At 37.9% G+C, this 24,812-nt stretch overlaps 1 protein-coding gene across 3 annotated transcripts; it reads right to left on the reverse strand.

Annotated features, from left to right (window-relative positions):
* Positions 1-348: 348 nt before the first annotated feature.
* On the reverse strand, positions 349-24,343 carry LOC120338412 (uncharacterized). Of its 3 annotated transcripts, XM_039406406.2 has the most exons (10): positions 24,116-24,343; positions 23,815-23,945; positions 22,456-22,572; positions 15,594-15,809; positions 13,770-14,493; positions 13,032-13,179; positions 12,306-12,416; positions 9,085-9,130; positions 7,625-7,817; positions 349-5,644 (listed from the first exon to the last, which is right to left on the reverse strand). In XM_039406406.2, exons 1-10 carry the CDS (start codon positions 24,274-24,276, stop codon positions 2,830-2,832), a joined length of 4,662 nt encoding a protein of 1,553 aa, XP_039262340.2. In that variant the 5' UTR covers positions 24,277-24,343; the 3' UTR covers positions 349-2,829. The 3 variants fall into 3 exon arrangements, with proteins under 3 accessions (XP_039262340.2, XP_039262341.2, XP_039262343.2); XM_039406407.2 differs by lacking the exon at positions 22,456-22,572; XM_039406409.2 differs by lacking the exons at positions 22,456-22,572; positions 23,815-23,945; positions 24,116-24,343 and adding an exon at positions 16,349-16,479.
* Positions 24,344-24,812: the final 469 nt, after the last annotated feature.

A 24,812-nucleotide genomic window follows, 5' to 3' on the forward strand; every position in this document is an offset into this window, starting at 1 on the left:
TCGGAAAATCTTCTCACATAGCGCAACCTGGGTGAAATAGATATCGGCTTCAAGTAATAGATCAGAAGTCATAAATGAAAGAAACGACACCAAAATTACTTTGTTTTGGAGTATCGCGCTCTTGTTCAATGATATATTTGTGCCGCAACCTCCTACGGCAGACGAAGAATGTACTTGATCGTGAATTCAAAAGCATTCAACTTTTATATCAAACCCGCGTAAGAGGAAAGCTGATAAGACGACTAAATCACATGGTGAGCTACGAACTTTCGTCCGGATACCAGTCATGGGACAACCCGTCATAAACCTCTTTCGTCAATTTATAACACAACACGTACGCTAAACATGACCATTTTAAAATTGCTATTTAATTCAAGAAACTTTTAGAACTTAAGAGAATAAAGTAAAAATATGATAATAGAATCTCATAATGACATTACAACCAGAAATATACTTTGCCTAAATAGGCTATAAGTGATAGGGTGTCGGTGACACGCTCGATCGAGGTTTCGAACTAGAATAAAAAAAATATAATTATAGCTATAATTGGGTTAGACTTCAAGTTAGGAATGTCCTGCCATTTTTTGCGGCATATATCATGATTTTTCTTTAAAAAAGATCAGTTTAGATAATTTGTGATTGAAATTAATTCATTGAATACTAGACTAATCTGATGGCTCGGAAGAATAAAACTGTGTTTGCGTCGTAGGTTATAGATCTTACGTTCAAACCCCATGTCTACCCCCTCATCCAAAGAGTGTGGGCCCGTGGCCCCTAACCTTTTATTGGTCGTGCTCTCCTTCTGGAGGGGTTTAGCTCTCATGGTCCGTCCCCCTGTTTATCATTCCAATGGCATTTAAAGTATTATTTTAATTGGTAGGTTCCAAATCCTATTAACTTCAAACAAATCATGCTCAACAAAGTGAAAATACTCTGTGAAATAACATTACCAAGTAATGAAACTAATGAACCGGGGTTTTTTTTTTGAGGAAAATATAAAACAGGTTTTACGCCTAGCATTATAGCCGCCTTAAGGTTGCCACGGGCCAGGTTGACCGCTGATGTAGGCCAAACCGGAAAAAATAAGTAATTCAAAACAATAATAAATTTTTGCGCATCACAATTGACCGAATGTATACAAAGTAAAGCGTGAAAAATTTTCATAAAAATGTAGGTCAATATTCGGGTCGGATTGATTCGATCATAAAAGTGCTTCGTCATTGATAAATAATTTTAGTTTAGCAAGTCTTAAAATTGTGTCTTACAGAGTCACACAACTCTTTTATGAATGAAAAATACTGTACAGAATAATCAATGCTGAATGAAAATCAAAGGCCTATTTTGCGAAGAAAAAATAAATGATTTGATAATAAACATAGGATATGGAGTATGTGGTGAAAGTATTATTGATAGCAAGCCATGAAACGTCAGTAAGATTCTTATATTAATACATAAATATCGGTAAGGAACATGGGTATGTTAAAAATTCGAAAAAATTTAACCATAAATATTAAAACGAAAACTGTGTCACAAGGTCTATAAAATACACAAAATCATAGAATAATTTTTATTCGCATATATAATAATAAAATTAAAGTTAAAACAAAAAATGGTTTTCATCGACGAATTTTGCTAAGTAAACGAGATGAAAAAAAAATCGATGTCCGGACAATTTCTCCCAGAAATTTCTAAAACCAGTGACATTATTCAGAAAATTATTAGCAACTCCTGAATTATGTGAACCAAGATGGCGGACAACGGAACGTAGTATGTGTACCAAGTTAGGGTTAGAACATACTTTTATTCTAATTTTCTATATTTTAGTTCTATTACGAGTTCGGGGACTAGCCAAGTGACTCTCATAGTATTTGTACCTGGAATTATGACCTAGCTCTAACCTGGTACACATACTACATTCCGGTGTCCGCCATTTTGGTTCACATACTTCGGGAGCACCGCAAATTAATTTGAAAGTCTTTTAATATAGGTTAGGGTTGGATTTGTCGGGGAGAAATATTCCATAAGTGAACTATATGAGGGAAAAATTTTCCTAGTTCAAAAAATATTTGATGAAATGAATACATATAGATATGCTGGTTAATCTAACATAACATGAAAACAGAAAATGCATTTTTATTATATACAGATAGAAGTGTTTGCTTTTAAAGCTAATATATATCTCTAAACACGGCATAGATAAATTTAGTTATATTTAAGCATGGGGTTACAGTAATAGTTCTCAAACGGTGGTGCCCGCCACACAAGGTGAACGTAGACAATTTTTTAGGGGCGGGAAGTTGATTAAATAAAAAAATATTTGTTAGCTTTGATCTTATTTTGGATATTCACGTTCCATAACTTACCGCTCTTCTCGGTAATTACTGGACAATTGCTTTGAACTTTTCAGTGGTTAAAGATTTTATTTTTGGCTTGAAGGCTATTTATTACTTTTATTTGATTCAAAATTTTTTTGGGCTCTATGGAATTCGTTTTATTTTGTGCGATGACGTCATCTGAAATTGCGCACCTTGTGTCGGTTCCGCGTTTGCCTTAGTCGTGAAGATTGCCGCACAGGTAGTCTACTGTGACAGATTGCATACTCGTACTACTTTGTTTTGGCTTTCGTGCCCATATACTTGAACATCGCTTTCTTGTTTCAATTCATGGTAACACTTTTATCACCTTTTCTACACTTTATTCACCCACGCTTGTCCGCCGATGCTCAGCTAAGACAGTACCGGTACCGATTCTCGTGTCCATATTTTTGTGCATTGCTCTTTCTTAATTTTGGGTTATGGGTATCGTTTAGGTTTATTGTTTTAAACTTTGCTACAGTTCTGTACCGTAATCTTTCAAGATATTTTCAATACTTCTTGAATACTTCTTTTGTTTGATTAAAGAACTGACTGGGGAATTCACCGGAAAAGCATAATCGTCATAATCGCTACCATTGTTGGATAACGAATCCTCTGTAATAGGGAAAAATCCAATATTATCTGAACGACTTAACGCCAATTTCGGAGAACTTTTGTAATGGGGAATCCTGTATGATGTATGACCACGTGTACTTGGGATGTCACGGTTGGGTGAGATTGCAACCTTAGTGACGTCACGATGCTGACAGTCCCAAGGAATTGAATACTCGTTGTCGTCTGGTAAAGATATGATTTCTCCTCGTCGTGACGTTCTTTTTCGCTCGTCCCATCTTGACGGGGAGTCTTCAGATTTCGATTTCACAAAAGTGGTTGTTGGTAATTTGGGGGCATATTTTGAGGAGGATCTTTTAAGTGAAGTTCCGGGGGGGTAAGTGGGGGTAGCGGGGTTTGAAGATGGTTTAGGTGTCATTCTGTGTTGTAACGGGCTGTTTTTAATTGAATGGGGTTGTTTTCTGGGGTTGAATTGCGCAATCGCTTTATTAGTAGTCAATTGTTGCGTAGGAGAAGACGACCGTCGCCCCATTAATGCGACATTTGTCGCTGAAATCGAGCGGCTGCCTGATATGAGTGGACTCGGTCTATGTGGAGTGTGAGGGGTGGTGGGGGGAGTATGAAATACATTACGAACCGGTGATAATGATTCATTTCTTCGTGAAATAGGCGGAGAGTATACTTTTTGGACCCTTTCGCCATCTGGCGGTGGCGTGTGAAAACCATCATTCATATGAATGGGGCTTGTAAAAGGTGTGCTTTCGTTACTTGGGTATTTCCCTTCTGAACGATTCAATCTTTTCCTGGGGGAAGTCGGGAGAAGTTCACTCGAAGCAACACTGCTCCATGTGCCCATGTCCGAATCAGAAGGAACACTGCGTTTGATATTGTGTGAGCTATGGGATTGTTGAGATTGCTTACTTTCTGATGTATTTTCCAAATTCTCTCGTTCGGACATTCGTCTTTCAATCTCTTTAATAATGTCTTCAGCGTCTGTTTTTTCGTCGACCTGAATGTCATCGAGATTCAAATCTTCATCTGAACTTTTCATTTCAATTTCCAAAAGTTTTTCATGAACAACCAATTTTGGTTTTGGTGGTATAACATACCTTTGCGAATCCCTTCTTTCTCGAGTAGATTTGAATTTCGACTCCACTGCCTCTCTTCCGTTTTTCTCAAATTTGCTTCTGTGTTTGTTTATTTTCCCTTCATTTGCCCCGCCAATCTCTGTATACCATTTCAATTCGCTCTCTGTTAAATGCATACTAGGCAATGAACTTCTTCGATGCTTTCGTGTTATTTTAGCGTATGCATCGATATCATTTGTGTCGTTTTTACCCAATTTTTTTTCTTTTTCAATTCCTGACTCGCTAATGGGCGGAGGAGATAGGTTAGTCTGTTGGTTATCATTGGAAGACGCAGGCGACAGTGGTAACGACACAGCAATATTATCTTTTTTAGTTTTTCTGTTTCTTCTCGGAGGAGGTATAGGGGGTGTAGGGTCTGACTGCTCTAAAATACGATTGAGCTCTTCTTCAGATGGAAATGAAAATTCTGTTCTGCGAACGATAGGTGGAGCCGTTTTCGGAATTTCAATTTCCTGATAGTCATGATAGCGTCGCCTCTTTTGAAATGGCAACGGAGAAGTAGTTTCCTTGACGACATTTTGGTTTGTTGCTGTCGTCGATTGTCCTTTCTCTGTTACGTCACTACTGTCTATATCTCTGTTTTTAGTTCCATCACAGTGGTGCTGATAAGTGTCATCTGCGTATAAGACGAATGCTGAATTCGGCCTAGATTTCGGTTTGCTGTTATTTTCACGCTGCCTTCTCTTGGTCACAGTATTGGCATCTCCAGTCTCACACAAATAAAGTAAAGTTTCAATAACCATTTCCAAATTGTCAGACTGCCTATGCCGCGGCCCAAGCTCTTTTTTCAATTTCGTTTTTAATTTTTCGCGTTCGAATCTCAAACGGCTCTCTGGCGACTCTAATGGCTTTTCCTTTTTCCTCGAACTCCGAACATTTTGCTTGTATTGATATAACACGTCAATTAGACTTCCATACTCGTTCGATAATTGTTTTTTCAGTGGAGGATGTGCACTTGAAGGTACTGAAGTTTCGTCAACGGTGCGCAAGTCGCTTGTCTTCAAAGGTGACATTTCGTCTGTTAACTTATCTATATGGTTTTGCCCGTCGGATTGAATCAAAATAGTCTGATTTTCGACGAAATCGTTAGATTTTTTAGACGTAACTTCTTGCGAAGGCGACAATATTTGATTCACGGGCCCGAGCGGCTCGGAAGGGATTGGTGGTACTACAGTGGGAAATGCTGGTATAGTCTTTCTTTCGCTTTGTTGATTGGTGTGTGCGAGAGACCCTTCTGGAGCAGAAAACCCCATCCGCGCGTTTCCGGAAGGGCGAGTGAACTGCCCAGGTACTTCCTGGGTCAAAGGTGACAGGTTGTGATGGTACGCAGATAATGCTTGTTCATTTGAAGTAACTGAATGCGGTGGTTGATGATGGTAGTCATGAATACGTTGCCTGTAATAACCTTCAGATGACCTTGGTCTCACCGGTATCGGTGCAAACTCATTTGTGTAATGTTCGATGTGGTCTATTGGTAAATTTGGTGCGGTATTTGAGTGTCTTGTGTGTTTTATATGATGTTGATTCTCTGGTAGTAAATCTTCCAACTTGCTTCCTTGACTTTGATACCTGAAATTAAAAAAAAATATGAAATTGTAATTAGATCGAGTCTAGAATAAGAAGGATTTAATATAAGATGAATAAGCCACACGAATATGCTTTTTGTTAGTAGTTGGTGGGTCGGTATGCGAATGTATTCTAGGGTAGCAAGAATCAAAACATTTGTATTGAGTGGTTCAAAGGTGTTGCATTTTATTTTCACAAGATTTATTCTGTAATATTTTCTCTGATCCAATTAAATAAATGACAGATCTATATTTTTATTTTGAAAAAAAAGGTTATGTGACAACCAAATTATCTTTGTGCTGATAATTTGAAGTTGGTGAAAGTGGATGAAATTTGGAACGGTGGTCCTGAAGATGAGTGGCATGCAAAGTAATGAAACAGATATGAAAAAGAAGTTTTTACTGCCATGCTAAACGATTAATATCTGCGATTTTACTCCTGGTCGATTCTGGACCTGTTCATATTTGCCCCGCCACTATTAGTATGTTATCGCCACATATATTGCTTTGGCCAAAGTAGGTAATTGTTAATAACCTGAAAATATTTATTGCTTTACTTTAAACTTTATAATATTCATACAAATTTATATATATCTGTTTGGGCGCCAGGAATCGTTCGAAACCAATGCTGTGTGTGTGTGATGGAGCTCGCTTTGAACAATGACCCGCCTTACTAGGATTCTGGCCCGAGATATTTTGTCATCGCTTCCTGACCCATAAAATATGATCAAATTCAACATGGCATGACTTTTCAATTATGGATAGGAATGAAATATGGAGGTGTTGCAAGCATATGCCAATGATTTTATAAAACCTTCAAAATTGTGAATTTTCTGTTGCATGTTTCGGCTGTAAGTCTGGGGTTTGTCTCGCCTGAACCCGATACTGCGGGAAAATATCACTGTGGCGATTTCTAGAAGTAAATTAAGAAAAAGCTTTCAGAAAAGTCGAGCTTAAGAGGACCACTCGCTGCAAGAAAAAAAAGTCGTTCCCGAAGTATGTGCACAAAGATGGCGCACAACCTGAACGCTAACCTGGTACACATACTTTTTCAGGTTGTGTGTCATCTTGGTGTACATACTTCGGGAGCTCCAAAAAAATGTGTACCGTCGTATTTTTTATGGTGGAATTTTTTTACAATTTTCATTATGAACATGGCCTTAACCGTACTTACTGATATGTCACGATTTGTAAAAAACTGTATTTTTGTAAAGGTCAGTTGGGCCGACTGGCATAATGAGTATAAAAAAAACCTTGGTCAGGTGGCTTGTGAGATCTGTACCGAGCATCTTTAACCTTTGATTGTGTTGTTCAAAAACGTTGAATATTTGAACCTATGCCCGCCAGCATACCTTACATCAGGGCTACTCAACTATTTTTATCGTAGGTCCGCAAACAAAACTTCAAAATTATTTGGGTCCGGTCTTTCCAGAAATGATATTTCGGCATCCTTAAACGAGCACTTCCTCGACCGACTAATGATTAGTAGCAAATTAAAACTGTTTATTATGGTGTTATAATTCTTTTCGTATATATTCAAAACTACGAAAGTCATTTTATAATGGGAAATTCAAAGAGTGAGGCTAATGATCCAAAATAAATAATTAGGTGCGGTCCAAATCCAATACTCGAAAGGTCCGATTCGGACCGCGGTCCGCCAGTTGAGTAGCCCTGCCCTACATATTCAGCCACAATGTTTTTGTTTTGTGAGACAAAAAAATATCCAGTATTAAAAAAAGTTAGAGATCAAAACGGCAATACATCAGCGACCCCTTCTTTTTTTAAATGTAAAAAAAAAATCATTTTTCTGTATTATGCATAGCAATTTTTCGTAACTCGAAATGATTTTTAGATCTACAAGACTCTTGTAATCCGGGACCCAAGTTACTCTATTGAACACTGGTACATCTCATTTGTTAGGCTTTTCTCAACATCAGGGAGGAAGAGTATTAGAATCCCATCCGAAAATTTGCTTTTGACTTACCCGGATGAAAGCCTCCTTGTTCTTCTATGTTTCGGAAAGTCTCGGACGATATCGGAATCGTATTGTTCTTCTTCGATCAGTGATCGTCTGTATTGTAGTTTCCTCTGCTGATGAACCCGAGGTGCGTAGCTGTCATCTCGAACGAAATCAGAATTGCGACGACGAAATAGAATCTCGTCCCCCGACGATGGGTCTGAAATAATTGAAAAAGAGAGCAATGATAGATGTGTATATCATATATATACCGATAAATGTACGATTTCAAAAACATGTCCCACCATAGGACACCATTATAACTCTGCATATTTGGCATATAGCCATTGGCATTTCATTGGTCGTCCGTAAATTTCATTTCTTTCTGAATGAGTGCGAGTAACTTCGCCCTGAGATGAGCCTTCTTCACTTATGACTTAGCGCATACAACTTTGCTCGAAAAAGAGTCCTCTTCACTTTTTAGAGAGTGCCCGTATATTTGTTCAGAGATGAGTCTCCTTTACTTCTGAGTGAATGCATGTAACTTTACTCAGAGATGAGCCTTCTTTACTTCTGAGTGAGCGCCTGTAACTTTACTCAGAGATGAGTCTTTTTTACTTCTTAGTGAGTGCATGTAATTTACTCAGAGATGAGTCTTCTTCACTTTTGAGTGAATGCGAGTAACTTCGCTCAGAGAGGAGTCTCCTTTACTTCTTAGTGAGTGCATGTAACTTTACTCAGAGATGAATCTTCTTTACTTCTGAGTGAGCGCCTGAAACTTTACTCAGAGATGAGTCTTTTTTACTTTTTAGTGAGTGCATGTAATTTACTCAGAGATGAGTCTTCGTCAAGTTTGAGTGAATGCGAGTAACTTCGCTCAGAGATGAGCCTCTATTACTTCTTAGTGAGTGCCCTGTAACTTTAATCAGAGATGAGTCTCCTTTACTTCTGAGTGAGCGCCTGTAACTTTACTCAGAGATGAGTCTTTTTTACTTTTTAGTGAGTGCATGTAATTTACTCAGAGATGAGTCTTCTTCATTTTTGAGTGAATGCGAGTAACTTCGCTCAGAGATGAGCCTCCATTACTTCCTAGTGAGTGCATGTAACTTTACTCAGAGATAAGTCTCCTTTACTTCTGAGTACATGTAACTTCGCTCGGAAAAGAGTCTCCACTTCTGAAAGAGTGCCCGTGTTCGCAGATCACTTGTATATTTGAGTGAGTGCGAGTGCGCATGACCAACATGTATTGTACCACTATAATTCTCGATAGTTTATAGCTCTTGACATTTCAGTGGTCAGAGATGGGTTTACTTCACTTCTGAGTGAATGCGCATGTGCTTGCTTTAAAAAAAATTTTTGAAAAAATATATATCTTCTCTCTGCAGTGTATATTGGTTAGCCAAAATTGGACATTGATTAGCCAAATATCTTGTAAAATACAAAAATATCAAATCATTAGCATTTTTGTTTCCATGAATGTTACTAACCTTGTGTCATTGACCATCTATTCTGGTGGAAGTATGGATTGAAATCCTGTAAAAATAGAAAAATGTTAGAGTTGCGTATGCAAAGCACGTTTAACTGACACTCGTTTGATGGGTTTACTTCCCGGAAGCCAAGAAATTGATTAAGCGGAAGGTCAAATTAACCGATCGTGTTCAATGCAAAATGTTTTTTTTTTCTAAGTTATGATCATTCTGAACAACTGGTGACAATTATAAAAGTAATGGGATCATCCGCGTATCACATCTATATGCTTTACGCCAGTGGCTCTCTAACAGTGGGCGTTCCCCGTAAGGGGTGGCGTAGACAATGTTTTATGGGGACGTGAAGCTAATTGAACATAAAAATATTTGGGGCTCCTGAAGTGTGCGAACCAAGATGGCGGACATCGGAATGTAATATGTGTACTAGGTTAGGGTTAGGCCATAATTTTAGGTATAAATACTACAGGAGGCTCTTGGCTAGTCTTCGAACTGATAATAGGACTAACCAAGATGGCGGACATCGGAATGTAATATGTGTACTAGGTTAGGGTTAGGCCATAATTTTAGGTATAAATACTACGGGAGGCTCTTGGCTGGTCTTCGAACTGATAATAGGACTAAAATAAGGAAAATTGGAAAAAAATTATCGCCTAACCCTAACCTGTTACCCATGTTACGTTCCGATGTCCGCCATCTTGGTTCGCATACTTCGGGAGCACCAAATATTTGTTAGATTTGATCCTGTCCGCAATATTTCAATATTTACATTTCTTTATTCTGGATATTTACGTTCTATCCAGGTATTTTCAAAATGTGTTTTGAATAATATCTTCGCGTTACTATCTATTATTCGTAGCTTATTGTTAACTAGTTTTTTTTTAGGTGGGGCGCGAGACAAACACAATTCTAAAAAGACGGCGCGGCTTGGAAAGTTTGAAAGGAGCTACTGTGTTTTTCACGAATATCGGGGGATTTTCGATTCTCCGTTTGATAACTACTCTATCTTTATGATTTAAATTATTGCGCTCCAGAAGTATGTTTACCAATATAGAGGAAACTAATTTCGTTCGCCTTCTTTACATCAAGTTGTATAAAGGGACTGAAACCTATGGACAGGGGGTATATTCACTTGGCTAACACAGACAGACCCCGAACTCGTATTAGAACTGAAATAAGGAGGGTCGGAATATAATTATGGCTTAATTCTAACCTGTTACACACACTACGGGAGTACCAAATTATGGACATGGACTATCTCCCGATACCAATATAGATATGATATTTATAACGCGCTAACAATTAAGCAATGATATGTTATTTTTTGAGTTATGAAACACGGTATTTTTTGATTTACTGACCCTTTGGTATTTATTCAACCGGTTACTGAAATGTCAGTTTTAAAAATTCAGTTAATTTCGAACAATCGACCACATTTATGTGGTTGGAGCTACAATTGGCATCAGCGACTTCAATGGGGCGTTCTTCTTATTCTAAGTAAAACTTTTGTCGAGCTATTGGTACGTAGGGAATCACCATGTTCTATTTACAAATATTGAAATTTTTCGGCCCGGTTTGGCTTGCACCATTCAATATTTATTATATATAACGAAATATACTGCATCCTTGAATTAGTGATCTGACTGTCGGTTGTATTCAACCTAAATATTAGCTTTAAAACACACAAATATTGAAGTATTGAGAACATCGGCGTTTCGCGGTTTTATACACTGTAAAGTGTAAACAAACATCTTGGCGAGCAGTAGAGTTAACAAGTTGGGAACTACAATGATCTTTGCTAAAATCGAAACATTTGCGATTCAGTAAGGCCCACTTTGTTTGGAATTTTCTTTATGGGTTAAATTATGGACATGACATGGACTATGTCGCGATACCAATATACTTATTTTTAACGCGTTAACAACGAAGCAATCAATATGGTATTTTTGATTTACTGACCCCTTTGGTATTTATTCAACTGACAAGCGACCGGTTACTGAAATGTCAGCTTTTAAAATTCAGATAATGTGCGTCATGAGGCCGTCGACGTTCACAGACGGTTCAACTTCCGGAACTAGAGGTCAATTAATGTTGGTTGGTTTGGCTAAGAGCATTACATGTAATTTGGTACAATTCGCTCAGTAAACTTAACAAAAGAAGTTCTGATTGAAACGAAAATATGGAATTTCGAACGCATACAGGAGTCAAAGTATGAGTTTTACGTTGGGATTTCAAAAAAAAAAATGTGAAAGCATATTCGTTGGTGACCGTACATTTGAACCCAGGTACATTTGAACCCATGCGTATATCCGCGGGTTCAATCTATATGCGGGTGCTAAAACCCATGAGTTAGGGTTAGTATGGGTTCAAATATTCGTAAAACAAAAAAAATTTCATAAGTGTAATGGTATGCAGGTGCAATCGTCGTGGGTTCAAATGTACGTGGGTTCAAATGTAATGGAACCTAATCGTTATCTATTTTTTCTACAGTTTTCAGATATTCCATATTTTCGTTTCAGACACCTCTGTGATTGTCCTCAATTTATTTTAAGAAATTTCTACATTCCGAAATTTTGATGTGGAATTAAAACTGATTGCGCTTAGATCACATAACTACTGTTCGATCATTCTATTTTTTTTTTTATTCTTAACAAACAAACAGTCTTTTCTGTAGTGAGAACATCATGAAATTTATTGGGCATAAGACAAGGTCGTAGTTGGGAATTTTCAAAGGGCGATTATCAGCTAGCTGGAGGCCGGAAACGTTGGTTTTCAAGAGACTTGAAACGGTGTGACGCATCGTGCTAAGCGTTAGGAATACGCTCGCCATCGCACCCCTGATTACCCTGCGTGGGTTCGCAGATTCAAATCCCATGCGGGAATAGTTATGTGCAAGAGGATTGTCGGACTCCTCGCTGCCGTAGGGCGGTTCACGAAACCGCTGGTCGGTTACGACTGCCTTCACCATCAAGTCCATGCATCTGAAACAAGTAACTGGCTAACTAATCCTTTACCCGACATTGACCGGTAACCGGACAAGAGGCCGTGGTTCACCATAAAGTCCATGCATCTGAAACAAGTAACTGGCTAACTAATCCTTTACCCGACATTGACCGGTAACCGGACAAGAGGCCGTGGTTCACCATATGGTTAAGCCTTCTCATCGGCTTTCCTGGCCCCCGGGGAAACATGTAAATCCTTTTCAATTATCAAATGCTGCTTACCCTACTAACCCTGTCGGCGTAATACTGACGTTCATAGACCATGTCGGAGTAATCTGAAGCGTCAGAGAAACGTTTTGTTCGATCCGGCATTCCACCATTAGGATAGTAAGGCTGTAAATTGAAGTTAACAAGTTGTGATTGATTAGATTAGCTTATACCTAATGACCGTCCCTTTCTTACTACCGTTGCCGTATTGGGTCCGTATTCATTGACTGCACGTGTATTTATAATAGAAAACGGCTACATTGAGTGATTATCCAAAGTGGAAAGAGTTTTCAAAGAGGGCTCCGTAATTTCTACTTGCGAAGTTAGACCGTAGTCCGGTCCGTAACAACCAGAGAGTCCAGCTAAAAGGTCTTGGGGTTTCAAAAAAAGTTTGAAGCTACGAAAAATTGCTATGTGTGACACAGAATTTTTTTTTCACATTTCAAAGTTAGGGGGTGGGGGAGGGGGGTCTGAACCCCAAAACTACCCATAAGAATGATTGCCATATGATATCATTTTTCGTTTTCGTCGGGCTGAATGCATCGTGTCACAAATTTTATTCATTGGCGTTGGCGTAAATGTTTTTGTTTAAAACTACTCGACAGAGAAACAGTGTAACATTGCAAAATTAAGTCAGTGGAACTGTGAGACCTTCAAACCGCTCAGCAGCATACAGCTACTGGCTTGAATTAAATTTTGACTTTTGACCTCTGTTAATAAACCGGAACCGGAAATTCATACCTTTGGTCGCAGATATACTCCTGGTAGTAAGTGTACGTGGTTTGGGTCGTAGTTCGCTAGAGGAATATTCCCCTGGATGACGGCGTTAACTTTTTGTTGCCGCTGTTGAAGATATTGGCGTTGCCGTTCGTCGTAGTTGTCCATCGGCCTGAAATAAAAAGTATGTTGAGATTTGAAGATTGGGTACTCCCGAAGTATGTGAACCAAGATAGCGGACACCGGAACATAGGCAGCCAATCTTTATAGAGGATAGATTCAGATTTATTTCCGTCGTGCAACATATGAACAAAAAATGAAAAAAAGCGTATGATTTTGATATTTATACCGAAAAGAGATGAACCAATAGAAAGGCGTGATCGTGAAAAACATTCTATGAGAGATTTCGTCACTTCATACATACTCACTTAGAGGTAAAGAAGACTCATCACTTAGCGAAGTTACACGTACGACCAATCAAAGGCAAGTAGATGCTAAAGCTTATAGTTTTATGGCGGTGCATCACAAGCCAATAAATGTTGATCAACCCGAGACTTTGATCGACAGCGTGGTACATCTCGGATACAAATCCCACGCCCGCCACTTTAACTAGGGCTTAATAAATGAAAGAAGTCAGTAGCTGACATACTAGGATACCAGTGAGGCAGCGACCAATTATGCAGGGCCTTGCTCGGATCAGAAAGTGTGTAAGCGTGCAAAGTAACTGAAAAATTTTAACGATAATTTGATAATTTCACTGACCTTCCTCGGACATCTCCATTGCTCGGACGATACCGCTGCGCATCTGGATGTATAGGGATATTCCTGTAATCTCTAAGGGAGTAAGCAGCAGCAGGTGGATTGCGTTCATCTATGTACGCCATGTTGTCAGAACCTGTGGGGGTGAATACATTATCCGATCCGGGAGTTGTTGGGGTTGGTCGGTTCATAGGAGACCAGTTACGATCATGGTAATTTGAATAATTCGGTAAGTAGTTCGGTTCGAGGTTTCTTCGTTCGAGTTCGGGCGAACGTGTTTTGTTGACCTGATATGTGTTTAGAGGTTGAGCGATTTTTTCCGGTTGTGTATTCTGAACTACGATTTGTTTTTCACCAGGGGCGGGGTTTTGTAGACGTGGAATTTCTTCTGACCAATCACTTTGCGACACGCCTACAATTGAGTCCGTTTCTTTATCGTGTTCACCCAAATATCGTCTCAAAGGGATAGGAGGGGGTGAGTCAGCCCCTGGTGCTGGTGGTTGGGGTACATTATCCCATTCCCCGCTTCTGCGGTCATAATGTGGGAGTCCTTTTAAATCTCCTGGGTCCGAAGGTGTCACTCGTCTTTCCAATTTCTCGTGAAGGTGTTGAGTGGGCGGGGCTTCTGACGATTTGACTCGCGCACGTGATTCCCGTCTTTGCTCTAATTGGTTGCCACTCTTGTCCATTGCGTCTTTTCTATCGCGATAGTACACAATGCTGCCATCTGAAATATTGAAGTTATGTAGGTTTATTATAATAAGCTATTGAATATGAGTGGGATATAAAGATGATAGTTTCAGGCCCCGTGGAGGTGGGTAAATAAAGACAGGGGTGTGCAACAGGTGGTCAACGGGCCACATCCCGGCCCGCCAAGCTATTGAGTGTGTCCCTTATCAACACTCATATATTTCCCCACCAAGCATAAAATACCAATCTGACAGTTTCTGTTAACACTTAACAGCTGAAATTTTAATTGTCCCACTGAAATGTTAAATAACTAAAAATTTGCATCATGTGCATTTTTTGTTGTGTACATGGAAAACTAAAATTTGTGTGTGGTCCAGGTAGATGTTTGAAGTTGGTTATTCGCCTCACCGACAAAAAATGTTAGTACACAAGTTTACTCAAATTTAATATTATGGTGTTTCACATCCTGATAAGAACAAGACTTTAAACAGGAGAGTGGGGAGGGTTCTCCAGGCCAATATAGCCTACGATAAGCGTTGTGTACGGGCATACGCGCGCGGGCTACAACACGGCACGTAAAGCTAATTAGTGCGTCCCTTACAACACTCAAAATTCTAATCCGACAGTCTATGTTTAGAGTCGTATATTTTAAAGCTGATATTAACAAACTGTACAAAACCTAGAAATTTCAATCAATCCCACTAAAATGTTAATGGTGATTGGATTCATAATTCTATTCTTTCGTATCGAACTCACTAACAACAGGTTCCCTTATTTCAGAAAATGTATGTTTTTCATAAAGTAAGCCACATTAACATGATACGCTGTACATAAATCGGTACTCCCGTAGTATGTGTACCAGGTTAGGGTTAGGCCATAATTTTATTCCGATTTTCCTTATTTCCCATAGGTTCCCGTTCCTTTACACAACTTGATGTAAAGAAGGCGAATAAAATTAGTTACCTCCATATTGGTACACACACTTCTGCAGAACCAATAAATCTAATCGACAACAAAATAAACAAAAACTGGTTTGAGAATTATCAAGATATTACAAAAAGGATTCGTGCAAAGCCCCTGAATCCCCAAAATCAGCCTACTACTCCAAAATAACGAGAAAGAAATCGCGATACTTGCCTTTAATCTTCTCTGTCACGGGTCCGTTTCTGTAAACCGGGAACGCACTGAGAGGAGTTTCTGAATTCCCGTCTATTGCTGATTGTGGCGGAGCTTCATCTTGACCTTGGCTTTGTCTTATGAGATCTTCAAACGAAGCGGATGTTGGAGGACTCCTTGGGGTGATAGGACTTGATGGTGTCTCGATTACTGACACTGGCCTCTTGCCCCTTTTTCCTGAGAAATTAAGAAAAGTATTATACGAGTTAGCAGATAAACTTAATATTCAGTCATTGATACGATGAGTCATCGAAGTGAAATAACTCGTCACTTGCAACTTGAAGATAATTTTGAGCGAGTTTTTGTAACAACAACAAAAAATAGAAATACGATTTTCTACGCAGATTAATGGGCGCACCAGAAGTATGTGTACCAAACTAATTTTGTTCGTATATTCACTTGGCTAACACAGACAGTGCCCGAACTCGTAATAGGACTAAAATAAGGAAAATTGAATAAAATTATGGCCCAACTCTAACCTAGTACACACACTACAGGAGTATCGATTAATTGTTGTATTGAATTAATTTAAAATGCATTTGTTGACTCGTTGCAATAATAGCTCGAAATAGACCGCGTTGATACCGAGGTAACTGTTGTCGATGTTTAAATTAAATACTAGTTCACTTAATGAAACGTTGTTTTAACGATAAATAATGAATTATCGACGTCATATTATTTGTTTCACACAATTTTCAAACTTTTAATTAACTTACTGAAGCTTCGTCTTGATTTCTTTTGAGTTTTTTCAAATAGTTGTCCGAAAAAATGTGTTACCCTTTTCATTTTAATTTACATTTTCCTATACTGTATATATTTCTGGTATCTAAATCTTAGTATCTATATATAAAGCAGAGCCTATTCACAGATTTTAAAAGTAAATTTACACTCATTTTTTTTACATTTCCACTTCTAGAAAGCATGGCTATAATGACCCATGGGCAGAAGTACTTTGGTTACACTTACAAGCTAACAAATATAGTATATTTTAGACGAGTGTTTTCAAAGCAGGGTTCCGATTTCTCATTCAAAAGTAATAGAAGAGTTTAATACAATCTCCGACTTACTAAGAGCTGTATATTTTATTCAAGTTTGCTCAAAGCCGAGTTCTGAGTCCTCAACTATCAGTGTAAGCAAGGTCCCGAGTCCTCAACTAAAAGTATTAAGAGCACTAACACAATAGTTACAACCAACCACTGACAGCCATATATCTTAATACTAGTTTTCGCAAAGCAAGGTTTGGAACGCTCAACTAAGAGTAGAAAGACTACTGATAAAAAAAATCGCAAGCTATCATCGTAGAAATATCGATGGCCAGCCGTTTACACAAAGCTAGAAACTATTCAATTCAGCGCTGTCACGAAAACATCTCAGCTGAAGGAAAATTCAAATATTTGTACATGTCTTCCGCAACATAACTTTACTCCACAAACTTTTATAAATTAAAATCACTGAAGCTTTGATATATCTTGCCAACCTACACTAAGATTCTGAGTCATTCTGTCAGCTGACGACTTCCTTGTATAGATAGGCACGCAATATTATGATAAGTAATAACATTTAACTATGTTGTAAAAAAAGTTAAATTTTATGTCATTTTCTAGTTATTGTGGTTAGTTGGGTTTGTAAAACTTAACGGCCAATTGATTGGTTGAATATGGGTGGTTAGTGGTTAACCGTAACCGTTAGAATACTGAAATCCGTTTTTCTTTCGAATATTATAACGTATTAAGTCCACGGGCCCGTAGTTCTTCAATAGTACTGAGTAGGAATGTAAGTTTCAAAATTTCAAAGCGATTCGAATCAGCAACAATTCGAATCAATTTCAGAAGAAACAGTTCTATTGGAAAAAATAATTAAATAGATAATACGAGGCAAATGCACGGCCCAGCGGCGTTGTCTCAATCTCAACCAAAACCTTTCTTCGTTTATTTTACAGCTTTTCCCAAGTCGTAACCAATGTTTAAGCTCATTTTGTATGACTAAAATGTTCCATGTCATTATATAAACGCTCTACTGAATTGCCAATATATATAGTATCTTATAATAACAACCTGATTGAATTATTTCATATTATAAAGAACAAAGGTCTGCGATATTTACCTCGTAGTCATTGCTTCCATTAAAATCACAGCGCATACTAAACATATTTAACAAGCGTTTATTATTCGGAAAAATTTCAGAAGAAAACTATCGCTATATACTTTTTCTTTTGTACCACTGTATATATTTTTATAAAATGTAACTTTTCACGTCACACCTACATGGCCCGCCAGTTTAGGTGGGCACAATATTTGGCCCGTGGTCCTAAAAACTTGCCCACATTTGATATAGCATGTATTTCCACTGCGAAATGTACCTTTTTAAACTCTTCTCTTCGTTCTTAGCATATAGCTTGTATTGCCACTTTGGGCAGCAATATGTACCGCACGATCTTTCGCAAACTCTCCTATAACTCGTTTTTATCATATCGCTCGTATTGGCAACTTAAAAGCTTCTACATCTGATCTATAAAGCAATGTCTGACTGACTTTAATTCCCCTGTAACAGCTATTACAAACTATTTTTCGACCTCTCGCTAACTTATGAACTCCGGATTATACAACACTATGAATACACGAGTTAAGGGCTGACTAATGCAGGTTGATAGAAGTTTAAACTTTAGCTGTGTGATTTGTCAGACTCTGTCTGAATATACATTGAAAAAGGTAAATGACAACGATTAACCAACTTAACTTGTCATTTAAGTTCCGAAATTTCTGGTTGCCAAGCTAGACCGTATCAGCAAGCGGGTCCGAGTTCCAATTGTCTTAAGGGGTCTTAAAAGCGTTTCAAGCTATGAAAAGTCGCTATGTACGATACAAAAAATGATTTTTTGTTACATTTCAAATTTTGCAGTAAATATATTGTACATTACTGAAGATGACACAATTTGTCAGGGTCTGTATCAAAGAAAGTAAATGCATCGCGACGCTGGACAATTTGCAAACCTATGATCTAAACTGTTCTAAGATAAACAGAATAGTGAGGGAACAATATCTCTAACACAGTGGTTCCCAACCTTTTATGGCTCATGGCTCCCGTCCGGAGACTTTTTGAACTCATGCACCCTTATTTATCATTCCAGTGGTATTTATTGGGGTATTTTTCAAATTTCATTATGTTGAAATGATTCATGCTCAACAAAGTGAAAATACCCCGTGAAATAACCCTATCAAGCAATGAAACCGCTGCTCAAACCTATTACTAACAGAAAGCATACCAGAAATAAATAGTGGTGGGCCAATAACAGTACCGTATATACCGCTATTAAGGCTGGGAATGGTTAACCGGTTAACCCATTTTAGGTGGTTAACGATTACGATTTATTTTAACCGTTAACTGACATCTCGGGTACAAATCATTTTTATACTGTACAATTTCTTCAAAAATGATTACGCCATCGCAAATTTATCTCCTGTGGCGTTTATTTCAAAAGAACTGTTTGGGTAAGAACTCAATTAATGTGAAAAATAATTGAAGTACCGAGATTGCTGGTTATGAATATTTACAATGATAAATTCAGGATCAGTTTTCGGTCGAAATATATTGTTCACGATTTTACTGCAAAATCGTATATTCAATGTCCTTTAACAAGTGCGCAGATGATGCCGTTTTTATTTATGATATCTCGAAGTAGAATTTGTATATCGAACATGTCACATAAATGACGTTTGATAACGGAATCGGATTTTTTAAAATACTTCCACATGTCCGAACCATGCTGCAAATCACTTGCAGCAGAGCAATCATGTACCATCTCGATTCGTGAATAATTTTGAGCGATAACGGGATAAGAACACGCGAAATTGCTATATAACCATTGTGACGTAACAAGCTAAAATTATAAACTATTACGTCAAACGTCACGCTGTGGTTAACCGGTTAATTTTACCCGGTTAACGGTTGAAGTGTTTTCCCTGAAATTCCCTGCCCTAACCGCTATCAACTACCAGAATAGCCTTTCAACTATCAGTATGCCATCAAACTTATGGTAACTGATCATAAATGAGTAATTCTTCTGAATGACATTTCTTTTCGTATGGTGCTACTATAAACTTTAGTTTAAACTTTGAATTCTTTTACGCACAACGCTATAACCCACAACTGGTATTATACATTAAATGCAATTAAATATTACCAGTTTCCTAAAAGCATTTGACTTAGTAAGCGAGGCGTGCGGCATGAGACGAGGAAACACGTCATCAGAAATGTGGGCTGAAATCGAAATATGATATTTATTTGTTACGTCATATTAACGCGGAAGATAGTTGTAGATTATGAGCTTTTACGACCTATTGTGAGTAATAATGTTTAGAATACATTAATACTGAAAATACTATAACACATTGTGCGGCAATAATGAATATGAAAGAATGCGTCGTCACACAACTCCAGACCGTTTTTATGACACATTTTATTTGCCAAATGGATCGATATTTCGATTAATTTACAAAAAAATCTATTGTCAAACAAAACATTCGCACGATACGTAAATGACTATAATTCATCTGCCTAGCCCTTTTTTGGTTTTCATTTTTATACGATACTTCTCGCATATAATAAGACTCCGTAGAAATAGGCATACCCATAGGGGCTGGAAAGCCATTTGCAGTGAGACATAAATTCTTACGCCTTTTCCAACACCCTTTTACTCTATTCTTGAACGAATTACTGAAAACTGATTTTTCCTTGCTGCCATCAATAATCCTTTCACCAAATTAACCAACTGAAATCGATGAAAATGTGCGCTCGTATACCTTGGATAACTTCGAAAGCAAAGTAAGTCCGCAGGGAGATTCCTTAAGATACTGTTAGATATGAATGGCTGCTTTTATCTAGCCTTGTTCGGAGCAAAAAAACGACTAAGCGTCGTATTACGTCATTATACAAAAAAATTTGGTTCCCTATAAAAATTTTAGTCCACGCTCTTGCTCTGTATTGTGTAATGCCGAGTACGGGGATGTTATATTTGAAACAATCAAAATCTTTCTGGTTTGGCTTTGCATACCTAATTTATTACGCTATGGTATCTTAATCATCTTGCGATTAAGTTTCGTTTTAGCACGAGGCGTATTGTTTTCCACGTTTGCTTTCGTTACACTGTAAATATTGTTCACGGAATCGAACTTTTACGCCACACTTACATGGCCCTGCACTATTATCTTAATCATCTCAAGGACAAAAATTTCGTTCTCGCGCATTAATGATCGATTATTCATCGATTAGTGTGTGATATACGTGCGTAACCGCAATGAACGCATATTGAAGTTGAAAAATCGTGAAATGGCAACCTTGGTGTAATGGATGTCGTGGATACCATGCCTTATTGTATTGGTTGCCACCTTTTATCTCAAGCGCCCCAAATTTTTTAAAATATGAATTTTGTAAAATCTCGCAACCCAAGGATATGCTCAGATATTAAATCGCATGTAGTAATTTTACGGCCACAAAATTAAATACCTAATAAAAACAAAGTGAGAAAGCTACGAAAGTTTTTTACATTCTAATACTTCCCATGTAAACAATTATATTGAGCAACACTTCAATACCAAATATAAAATAAACACTAAATTTACTAGAAAATAAAATTAGTAACTTTAATTTTGTTTTAAAAGCAAGCCCAATAAAATTTTTTCGTGATCCAGTTTTGGGCCGCGACCTATAGGTTGCGAAACACTGCCTTTTTGGTTAAAACGTTGGATTCAACCTTGTTGGCATCGCACGTATCGGGCTCGATCCCACAGGGTGTAATGCATTAGAAAGGCAATGCCCAACTAGTATTACGGTCCTTTCAAATATAGTCGCTCCTAATCGCCCATAACTTTTTCAGACATAAGCCTCATTCACTTCTGAGTATGTGCATGTAACTTTGCTCAGAGATGTGTCTTTTTCACTTCTGAGTGAGTGCATGTAACTTTGCTCAGAGATGAGTCTTCTTCACTTCTAAGTAAGTGCGCTAACTTTGCTTTGATAAAATTCTTCAAAACAGCTCTCAATAATAGGAACTAAAATACTAATGTCACACCGAAAACAAGCAAGCCAAAATTCCAAAAAATTAAATGAAAATTATTATTTCCACTCTTCATGCTTTATAAAGTACATTAGTAAAAATGCAAATCAGATAACTGTCGTTTACTGGGGACAACACAACACAGCACCGCAACACTCAATATGTTTTTCATCCTCTGCTTCAGAGACCCTTATATTCAGAGACGGATATATATTCGTGTAAGAATGGTTAGCCTGCTCTCACATCCCTATATATCTATTTAATTTGGTACTCCCGGAGTAAGTGAACCAAGATGGCGGACACCGGAACATAGTATGTGTACCAGGTTAGAGACATAATTTGATTCCAATTTTCCCTATTTTGCTTCTATTACGAGTTCGGGGACTAGCCAAGTGACTCCCGTAGTATTTGTATCTGAAATTACTGTCTGACCTTAACCTGGTACACATACTACGTTCCGTTGTCCGCCATCTTGGTTCTCATACTTCGGGAGAACCTTTAAATTCCACTATTTCCGGGACTCTTTTATAGTTTATCTTATCCCAGGGCATAAATCAGAGACGGATGCAGTAGCTTATCGGGAGAGTTGAGAGTTAATATGATTTGTGTTTACCCCCGTTTCCGAGACAATTTTTTAATTTACCTTCTTTCAGAGCATAAATCAGAGACGGGTGTAGAATCACGTCGAAAGGGGTTAATCGGTCTTGCAGGCTTTAACATTCCTATATCCATTTAATTCCCCCCCGTTTCCGAGACAATTTTATAATTTACCTTCTCTCAGGGCATAAATCAAAGACGGGTGCAGAATAACATCGGGCGGGTTAGGCGGTCTTGCAGGCTTGGTCTTCTTCTGTCGATATTGAACGGGAAATTCGTCTTCATGCTCGGCTTTGATTAAATATAAAAAAATAAACAAACATGCATTTTCAAACAACACACGCAAACAGATTAATTAAATTATTCCATGCATTAAAATTTCAACAAAATTTTGTAAGATTAGATGGTTAGAACCCTGTTGACATCGATCTAAGATATAAGCTACACAAACAGACAAATACTTATCAACATACTTACCGATCTTAAGATCGATAAGTAATAATAACTCATGTTTATAAGTCTACATTGAGCCAATTTTGATTAAAAATTTTGAAATTTTTTGATTTGAATATTAATTCAATTACAAATGCATTGTCATTTGAGTTGAGTCTGTGTCAAAAAATGATTCAAGTCTGTTATTAAATTAAATTCCCAAATTATCACAATCATGCAAGATCCATAAAATAATAAAAATTAATCAGGGAAATAATAGTGGGGTGATAACAGAACCCGCTGAGTCGGATTAGGTCAGTATAAATCAGGAGTGTGCAACAGGAGGCCCGCGGGCCACAACCCGGCCCGCGAAGTCAACACTCGGATGTTTCCCCATAGAGCATAAAATCCTAATCCGATAGTTTTGTATAATAAAAAGACGCTCATATGGCTCTTGTCGCTTGTTAAATCTTTCGCCGTTTTGCCAGGTGCCTTTATAAATGTAACTCTAGACGAGAATTTTTCAATTTGTTGTGTAAATGGAAAACTAAACTTTTTGTGTGACCTTGCTAACTGTCCGAATTTGGTTATAAGGCCCACCGCCAAAAAAATGTTGCACACCCTTGGTAAAAATTATTGCCCCAACATTAATCTCTGATTTTTGTTTGATTCCGTTTGTATCAGGGTGAATAAGCTAGAACAGTGGATCCCAGAGTTGATTGACCGAGGGCAAAAATTAAAACGGAAGGATGTTCGCGGCCGGGTGGGCCGATGACGGTACCGCTCCGTATAATTGAGAAATCGGTTAATTGAATTGTTACGCATATATACACATGCCTAAACTGATAATGACGTAACAATTGAAGGGATCTAGAACGCAAAAAAAGTAAAAATATAAAGTACTGAACTATTTGACCCAAGTTCGGCGGGGCACATTAATTAGTTACGCGGGCTGTAATTGGCCTGCGGTCGCGATCTGGGAACCACTGAGTTAGAAGAAGTGACAATACTATAACCTAAAATAAACAGAATCAGAGAAGCAGATCGGAAAATTAGAGTAGCATCAGATAAAATTCACACACAAAAAAAATGCGTCCCTACCTATTTCAGTCAAGTCGTCCCATCTTCCTATTCCAAGAGTTCTCCCATCTAATATCATAGATGAAGGACGAGGTCGTGGCTTCTCTTTCGGTTTTCTGTTGTTCAGCGTATTGGCTTTGATTTCCTCCTCTCTGAAATTTAAAATGTATGGTAAGTATTATCGAGAATATAGATTTTTCGGTACTTCCGTAGTATGTGTACTAAGTTAAAGTTTGAATCCATTAATTTAATCCTGACTAAATTTAAGCCCAACTCTAACCTTGTACACATACTACGGGAGTATCAAAATAAGCATACTCACGCGACAACATTCTTGACGACCTTTGCTTTATGCTCAGCAACTTTTGGTTTACAGCAGACGCAGAGTATGAGCAGTGAAACAGACGCTATTAGCGCTCCTGCTGATATAACCGCTATCAATGCTGGTTCCACGGTACTGCTATTTCCAATTATGTCCAACATGTTTAAAAGGTTTACAATCCCAAATCGACTTATAGTTCAGTTTATATTTCGTTTTTACATATTTTTTTATTAGATTAGTCTGTGAAACTGAGTGAAGCACGATGAGACAGTTATTTCCAGTCGTAGAAATATATGAACAAATACTCTAACTTCAGGTTGTAAAAAATTTTGTCTCCCACTACAGACAGCTCCGAGAAAATCATTTTTAAAACCAAAATATTTGGCAAACGAAAGTCATTCTTATTAAACTGTTTGGAAGCTTAGAAAAGTCAAAGTTTTAAAAAAACTTCAATGGTGGATCAATAACTAGATTCACTCCTGAAAGTGATTGATCTTACAAATTCAATTTCAAACCGCTTTCAGTATGTTAAATTCCATTGTCGTGTCATAGAACTTCCAATGAAACATATTATTACCACACTATTCGTGTGAAATGAAAAAGGGTTTTTCATCGTCATGTCTATTACATTATGTAATAAATAGTACGACTAGTCCAGCGTGGTCCAAGATTGGCAGCTCCGCGGGCCACAAAATTA

This window comes from Styela clava, chromosome 10 (assembly GCF_964204865.1).
Source record: "Styela clava chromosome 10, kaStyClav1.hap1.2, whole genome shotgun sequence".
In the NCBI taxonomy this organism is placed as follows: Eukaryota; Metazoa; Chordata; class Ascidiacea; order Stolidobranchia; family Styelidae; genus Styela; species Styela clava.

Coding starts and splice junctions, on each gene's coding strand:
- LOC120338412 (XM_039406406.2), bottom strand. CDS start 24,276: ATGTTGGACATAATTGGAAATAGCAGTACCGTGGAACCAGCATTGATA. Junction 23,946..24,115: donor GTCGTCAAGAATGTTGTCGC/GTGAGTATGCTT, acceptor TTTAAATTTCAG/AGAGGAGGAAATCAAAGCCA. Junction 7,818..9,084: donor TAGATGGTCAATGACACAAG/GTTAGTAACATT, acceptor CAATTATTTCAG/ACCCATCGTCGGGGGACGAG.